The 8,316-nt window shown below is 36.5% G+C and overlaps 1 protein-coding gene and 1 pseudogene across 2 annotated transcripts; both read right to left on the bottom strand.

Moving 5' to 3' along the window:
- Positions 1 to 8: 8 nt before the first annotated feature.
- LOC143554229 (pentatricopeptide repeat-containing protein At3g29230 pseudogene) lies at positions 9 to 1,362 on the bottom strand (annotated as a pseudogene).
- Positions 1,363 to 4,051: 2,689 nt separating this feature from the next.
- Positions 4,052 to 8,112, bottom strand: LOC143554228 (uncharacterized). 2 transcript variants are annotated; one of them, XM_077044039.1, is made up of 5 exons: positions 7,504 to 8,112; positions 5,446 to 6,289; positions 4,543 to 4,732; positions 4,286 to 4,427; positions 4,052 to 4,181 (listed from the first exon to the last, which is right to left on the bottom strand). In XM_077044039.1, exons 1-4 carry the CDS (start codon positions 8,076 to 8,078, stop codon positions 4,300 to 4,302), a joined length of 1,737 nt encoding a protein of 578 aa, XP_076900154.1. In that variant the 5' UTR covers positions 8,079 to 8,112; the 3' UTR covers positions 4,052 to 4,181; positions 4,286 to 4,299. The 2 variants fall into 2 exon arrangements, with proteins under 2 accessions (XP_076900154.1, XP_076900153.1); XM_077044038.1 differs by having other exon boundaries at positions 4,063 to 4,427.
- Between the last annotated feature and the right edge of the window lie 204 nt (positions 8,113 to 8,316).

The following is an 8,316-nucleotide window of genomic DNA, read 5'->3' as shown; positions in this document are numbered from 1 at the left end:
AGGTCAATAAAACAACCGTAATGTTCGATTGTTGGTCCTACTTTATACTCGTTTATCATCAAGTTAAAGTATCGTCTCCCATCTTCAACTAAACCTGCATGATTACAAGCATTCAACACACCAATGAAGGTGATAGAATTGGGAACAATGTTCGTTTTAAGCATTTTGAGAAATAGATCGAGAGCTTGTTTAGCTCGTCCGTGTGTTCCCAATACCGGTTATTATGGCAGTCCAATGGCCTAGCTTTTTGTTTGGTATGGTTTTTCAAAAACCGTTAAAGCGGTATCAATGCTCCCACATTTGGAATACATTTCAATCAGTGAAGTACCGAGTATGGTATCTAGTTTATGACCATTTTTAACCATATACGAATGAACCCACCTTCCTTTGCTAAGAAGCGTTAACCAGGAAAGCTGATAATGTGCTAACCAAAGTACTATCCGACGGGACGCACCCCAAATTTAGGAGCTCGGTGAACAACTTTAGAGCCTCTAAACACCTTCCGTTAAGTTCATACCCTGCTATCATTGAGTTCCATGTAATTATATCTTTATCTTCTTCCATTACGTTAAACAAGCCACGTGCGGAAACATAATCACCCGCTTTCATATACCCGTTAATAATCGCGTTCCATGAAGCCACGTTTCTACTCGGCATTTCATCGAACACCTTGCGCGCATCATCCACTCTCCCACATTTACACAGCCCATCAACCATGACTGTCCACGTCACAAAATCTCTCTCAGTCATTTCAGCAAACAACTCCTCCGCAAGGCTGATCTCACCCGCCTTGACATACCCGTCTAATAGCGCGTTCCACGACACCAAATCTCTCTCAGGCATTTCGTCGAACACCTTCCGTGCAGACCCGAGGTCCCCAAACTTGGAATACATGGTAACCAAACTACTCAACACAAACAAATCCAAGCGAAAGCCAAGTTTCAAAGCCAACCCATGAAGCTGCACCCCTTCTTTAACCGCAATTAGCCTCCCACAGGCTTTAAGCACACAGGGTAAAGTGAAAGCATCGGGCAATAAAGCGGAGCGTGTGATGAAATGAAGAAAGATGACAAGGGCTTGCTGTGAGCGGTGGTTTTGGAGGTGGGTTCTGATGAGGGTGTTCCAAGAATGCAAAGTGGGTGTTTGAAGTTGGTTGAAGACTGAGTCAAGAGTGGTGGATTTGGATTTGGAGTGGGCGTAGAGAGATATAAGGCGGGAAGAGATTAATGGGTGGTTGAAAGTTGAGGTTTTGAGTGAGATTGCGTGGAGTTGAGCTGCTTCGATTAATGGCTTTCTGTAGATTTCCAAGGGGTACAGGTTTGTGTTTGGTGGGAGAGAAGAAGCTGAAACTTGAAAAAGCATATTGTTAAAGAAAGGTGGATGGATGATGATGATGATGATGATGATGATGATGATGATGGTAGTTTTTATTGTTAAAGGGGCTCATGACGCCTTTCGCACACCTTTTGAAAATAATATTTACAATCAACTGTCACACTAGATTATGCAAAAAGTTGTTTTTTTGAGTTTTATACAATTGCCTTATGTAATGTTTGTTGTTCAATTATTTTTTAAGGTTTACTTTTATTTATACGAGTTTAGATAATTCAATAGGTTATATTGGACAATAATGGAAATAGTATAGGGTCTTTCTTTGTACGTTGTTTTTAACTCATTTAAAAGCTACTCAAATTGTAAGTGACATTTTAAACTAAAATTTTGTGACTTGAATTAGCATAAGCCCATCAGGTGTACGACGCCTTTCACACGCCAACTAAAAATAATCTCCACAACCACATGTCACATAAGGCACATTGGATTATGTATTTATTGTTTTTTGAGTTAGGTACAATTATTTCATGCAATGTTTCTCGCTTTGTAGCTCAATTATTTTTAAGGTTAACTCTATTATTATTATTTATATGAGATAATTTAATAGGTTATGTTGGATAATAATGAAAATAGTAGAGGGTATTTCTTTGTTGCATTTAACTCCTAAAAAAGCTTATGGCATTCTAAAATGTGTAATGTTAAAACACATTTTAATAGTGCAAAGTAATTAATATAATTTGACTATACATTAGACTTAATATATAATTTACGGGTATGGATGGGAAGATGGTTGTTGTCATACCAATTAGCATTCAAATTCATAATGGAAATAAATCGCTTTATGTCACGCTAACTCAACATAAAGAAGAGAGAATGACAAAACTGCAGGTTTTCTCTTGGTTTTTAAGTTTTTGAAAACCGGTTTCTTAGGTTTATCATCTGGGTTGAAAAATATTGACCCAAAATATTAAATGTGGCTTAATCATTTTGTTAAGTTATAATTGATTGATTATTAATACATGTAACTAAAAATAATTGGGTAACAGGTCCAGGAGTCCATCAATGGTAAATAATGTTATCAAGTTAGTTCATGATCAAGGAAGTCAATGATAATGCTTCAGTTGGTTTTACTCTAAACAAAGTTATATATACACACACACACACACACACTTAGTCGGTTCTTGACTCTATTACGACTGATTCAACCGGTCCCATGGATATACCAACAAACACACCATCGCCAACTCCTTAATACGACCCCGCCGCAACGCGCGGGCACTTACACTAGTATTCATAAAATATTGGATATGTTTGTGTAACTTAATGAAACATAGGTTACCATAATAAAAAAGTTGTGAGATTAATTGTGTGATTAAAGGAGTTTGAGGTTTAATTATGTAATTAAATGAATTTTGAGGGGTATAATAATTAAATAGTCATGGACGGTTCAAAACTAGAGTTTTAATATTTAATCTAATGCCCATATATTAAAGATTTGAAGGTAAATTATATTAAATGGTATTTAAATGACAATTTGGGTAGTTTATTACAATTTTTTTAATTTGTAAAACAAATAAAAGAGAATTAAGCAATATCAACTATCTGTTTGTTTAACCTACCGCTAGTAAAATTAAAAATTGACACATAATTATTGTGCAAGGAAGAGAAACATTCTTCAAACTACAGACAAGGGTAACAATATCGGAAATGATGGTGGTTTAAAAACCAAGAATATTACATGAGTTTATTTATTTAACATGTTTATGTTGGTTAAGTAATGTGTTGGTTTGATTAGCTAAAGACCAGCACCTTGTCTCATGGAAATCTTTTGCTATTGCTTACACAATTGCATGGTCAAACCTTATGGCTTACTCAATTTATACCTAAATTTAAGTGTTTAATTTAATTGATAGTAAAAGAATATGGTGTCGTTATTAAAGTGCTATGATTAAATACAATAACTTTTAATATGAGATGTCATTGAAATCCGTAAAAATAACTACATTTTTATGCTAATGGTTAAGGATGAAGTTAGAAGATACCTGAGGATTGAAATCCGTAAAAATAACTACATTTTTATGCTAATAGTCAAGGATGAAGTTAGAAGGTACATGAGGATCCCAATCAAACCCCCCCCCCCCCCACCCCCACCCCCACCCCCACCCATCACCCACACACACACACAAACAAGGTCTATGACTTTTGGTAGTGTAACTATTATTACAGTACAATTTTGAATTAAAATAATTATTATTAATCTACTTTATTTTTATAAACATAATTTCAAAACTATATAGTATAGTTTTTTTATTCATTTTTGTAATATAATTACATAAGTACAAAACTATTAAGTATAATTACTCTAATTGTTTTATACGTTTAGTAAAATTTGTGAATAAGTTTGAAAGTCAACCTTGAGATATTCTTACATATTATTTTATTCAAGTGGACGGTCGTGGTGTCATCATCATCATCGTACTCAGTATATCCCACCAATAGCAATGCTATGGTATGGGATAGAGAGACTGCTTCCGGTGAGACCCCCGGCTCGAAGGTCGTGGTGTGATAAAACAAAAAGATTACTTAGATTTCTTAATCACTCAATCTCATAGTATCCAGTATATTCTTAATAACAAAATAATTCACTTAATTTGTTAGCAAAGTTGCATGTGCAATACACTTGGAGTGCATGTGACAACCTTTCTATATAACCCCTTATTTTTCACAACCTTTACACACCAAAAAAACACATACAATATCAACAAATGACTTTCAAGTTCTTGATCCTCTCTCTCACAATCCTAGGTCTTCTTGGCACGATCCAGTCACGGATCGTGCCAAGAACATACCTTGAGGCACAGTGTCGAACGACATTATACTGACAATTAGGACTAAAACTAGAATATGATTCCTATCAGTATGTTATTATATACTTTTGTAAACTGAAACTAACCAGTCTTCAGCCCATTATGCATCAACACCCGGGCCTGGATACGCAGGGAGGCTCATTATCCGCTTGTCCAAAACAGGCCCGCCAACTGTAAAATGATAAAGGCTTTGAAACTTTGATCCGGTCAACCCAAGAACCTCATGAACTGCAAATCAATATTATAATTTTAATAAATTCATAATTATGTTAATATTTTAACTTTAAAAAAACTTATTAAAACCGAAAACTACCAACACGGAGTAAGAATATTGATTGCATACCAGGATCATCAAAAAAACAACCAATGCCGGTTGCAGAAATACCAACCGCGTGTGCTTCAAGGTACAAAACCTGACCGACAACTCCTGTTTCCCAAAACAACCTTGGATACATCCAAACACCCTTGTCACGTAACGTCGGCTCAACACGCGCCACCATGCCCAGGCTAAAGCAACCATCACTTGCAATATCCTACACGAGTAACAACAATTATTAAACAAAGAGGTTTCGAAAAAATGTATTTAGAACTAGAAAACTAGGGGTGGCAAATGTGTTATGTGACCGTTGTATTAAAACGTATATAATGGGTCAAACTAAAAAAAAAAATGATTGAAACGGGTCAAAACGGTTGACATTTCTCGAGTTTTTTTTGTATGGAATGAGAAAACCGGAGGAAACTTTTTAGTACTTTTATTTTATTAGTTTTTGATTTATATTTCGAGTTGCGATTTTTTAATTATTTTTTTTTGAATATTTTAATGAGGGGTTTTTGAAATCTCAACCCATTTTGACCCATTTCAAAAACCCTTCATTAAAAAATACAAAAAAATAATTAAAAAGGAATAACACATTTGCCACCCCTAGTTTTCTAGTTCTAAATACATTTTAATGAGGGGTTTTTGAAATCTCAACCCATTTCAAAAACCCTTCATTAAAAAATACAAAAAAATAATTAAAAAACCATAACTCGAAATATAAATAAAAAACTAAAAAAGTAAAAGTACTAAAAAGTTTCCTCCGGTTTTCTCGTTCCATACAAAAAAAAGCTCAAGAAATGTCAACCCGTTTTGACCCGTTTCAATCATTTTCTTTTTTTAGTTTGACCCATTCTGACATATTATATACATTTTAGTACAACCCATTCAACCCAACGGGTCACATTTGCCATCCCTACCAACGAGTACCTGATGACACGAAAGATGTTTTGAGAGCTTCATACAATCCATTCTTGCAAGTTCATATAATGGCAACTCGGGTGGGCACCCCTCGGGTTTCTCCCACTTAAAATCTGACCTCGTGGCTTTTTTAGTTTCGTCAAAATGCTCTTCATTTCTGACAAGAAAGTACAACCCTTTTGGCAAACCGACAACTCTATGCACAAACAACACACAATGCACTTCACTGTCCCAATCCAATGCTCGGAACGGTAACGCCACTTGTCGTTTTTGCTTTTCTTGAAAACCCGAAGGAAGACAACGAAGTAAAATCTGATAAAATGTGTTTCTTTCAATCGACGTAACTCCGTCCATATCAACCGCACTCCTACGCTTTCTCACGAGTTCGGTTAACGTTATATTATGGTAAGCATCCTCGCAACAAGTCGCACTCTGTATGAACGGGTCAATAACAAAACCTTTCTCTAAAGTTAATGGCTTTTTCACTACCTCTGCGGTTTTGTATATTATATCCCAACATACATGTTCTTTACTAAGTGAATTAGGCTCACCTTTCCAATCCAAATTAGAAAACTTTGAAAGCTCAAAGCTCAAATCTTTATAATTGATATCAAATTTATCGATCCCGTTAGGAAAAACAAGAAGTAAACAATCGGGATGCTCGAATTCCATATCTTCAAACTTACCTTTAACTGTTCTTGAAGGAATCTTGAACTCTGGATAAACTTCAAGTCCCATTATTTTCTTTAACTCATCATGCCCTAAACCATCTAGTATCTTCACATCCCACCCTTGACCAGCAGCCGCCATCGTAACCGCTGCAATCGCATGACCCACGTCATGGTTACAGTACCTGAAAGGAGGGGTGTGCATGAAACGATAAAACAAATCCAAAACCGAAAAAACCATACCAAAACAAAAACTTAGATTTTCTTTTATGTTTTTGTGAAAACCGAACTTACACAGTTCGGTGTAGGTTTTGAAAGCAATAAACACCAAAGAATGAATCAGAACCGAACCGAACCAAATTTATAGATTTCAATTTTTATTTTAACTAATTTATAAGAATGTAATAAATATGTAACTCTAATAGTTTAGCCCAAATGTATATCTTCAACTAGTTAATTAACAAAATGATTTAGGCCAAATTCACGATTTTCTGTCATTTTTTTTGGGCACAAAATTTTCAAGCTCATATGGCAATACTTAAAAAAGGAAACTGAACTGTAATTATCAAAAATTCAAACCGAAGTTTCGGTTTTTGGTTTGTTTTAGCCCAAAACCGACCAATGCACACACCTGTACCTGAAACCCAAAAATCCAAACTGAAACAAAAACGTATGGTTTGTTTTTATGTTTTTGTAAAACCCGAACTTTACGTGTAATAAAAGACCCAAAAAACCAAACCTAATTTATTAACTTCCATTTTTTATTTTAGCTAGTGTATAAGAAATTAGTAAATAAGTCAACAGTTTAGCTCAAATGTATAAAAAACAACTAGTTTAGTTAATGACTAACAAAATAAATTGGGCCAAAATTCATTATTTTGTGCTAAGCTGCCCAAAATTTTTCTGGCAATACCCAAAAAACCGAAGCTGAACCGTTTAAAAAAATTCAAAACCTGACGTTCCGGTTTTTGGTTTGGTTGTAGCCCAAAACCGACCCAAATCGAACCACGCACACCCGTACCTAAAATCCCCCGACATGATTTTGGCCAAATTCACTATTTTGTGCCAAAAAAAATTTTCGGCCCAAAATTTTCAAGCTCAAATGACAATACTAAAAAACCGAAACCGAACAGTTCTTATCAAAAACTCAAACCGAAGTTTCGTTTTTTGGTTCAGTTTTAGCCCAAAACCGACCCAAACTGAACCACACACACTCGTACCTAAAAGCCCCCTCAAATAATTTTGGCCCAATTCACTATTTTGTGCCAAATTTTCATTTCGGCCCAAAATTTTCAAGCTCAAATGACAAACTGAAAAACCGAAACCGAACAGTTATGATAAAAAATTCAAACCAAAGTTTCGATTTTTGATTCCGTTTTAGCCCAAAACCGACCCGTACCTAAATGCCCTCTCACCATACTTCCACGCTTCCCGCCAAAAAACCGACGAAAGCCCGATTAAAAAACAACCATCCGGGAACAAATTAGTGAAAAACCCAGATGGGATTTGAGTCCTAATCTCCAAAGCATGCTGCTTCGGTGCGTAATGAGCAACAAAAGCCATATCAGAAACGGGTTCAATTGGTGGGCATATGACGTACGCTTCAGTCGGGTGTAAATTGCCTGAGCTAGGGTTTACTCTGAGCGACCATGTGGAAAACCCAGTTGATTTCCAAGCTGATAATGCTAAAGAATCGTACAAGAATTGAGATATGGTGGAATTGGATATGGGTTTTGGGTTTGGGAGTGAATGGAAGAGTGAATTGTAGAGTGGTGAGTCGTCGCCGGAGTGTTGCCGGAGATGGTGGAGTGCGGCGGAGATGTAGCGGCGGAAGGGGTTGGGTTGGTTATCCCAGTCGAGGTTGTGGGGCCCTTTGGAGTAATTGGTGAATGAGTGTTTGGTTTGGTTGTGGTATGTTAGGACTTGGGTTAGTGGTTCTTGGTTTTGGTGTGGTGTGGATGTGGTGGTTGACATGGTGACACGTGGCGGTGGTGGTGGCCGGAGGAGGGTGGTGGTCGTAGTGGGTGGTGGTAGCAGGAGGAGGTGGGGGTTGTGGATTGTACGGTGGAAAGGTTTCATTTTGGTGAGTGTAAAGTAATTAGAATGTTCTATGTTCTACTAGATGGTGTCATGGGTGTTTTTTTTTTGGCAATGATATTCAATTAGTTTGGATCTCGGGTCTACTCGGGCTTTTGTTCACTGTGTGTTACGT

This window comes from Bidens hawaiensis, unplaced genomic scaffold (assembly GCF_021521415.1).
Source record: "Bidens hawaiensis isolate Kalapana, Puna unplaced genomic scaffold, B.hawaiensis_p1.1 tig00017568_1, whole genome shotgun sequence".
Lineage (NCBI taxonomy): Eukaryota > Viridiplantae > Streptophyta > Magnoliopsida > Asterales > Asteraceae > Bidens > Bidens hawaiensis.
This window is presented reverse-complemented; position numbering and strand designations above follow the sequence as displayed.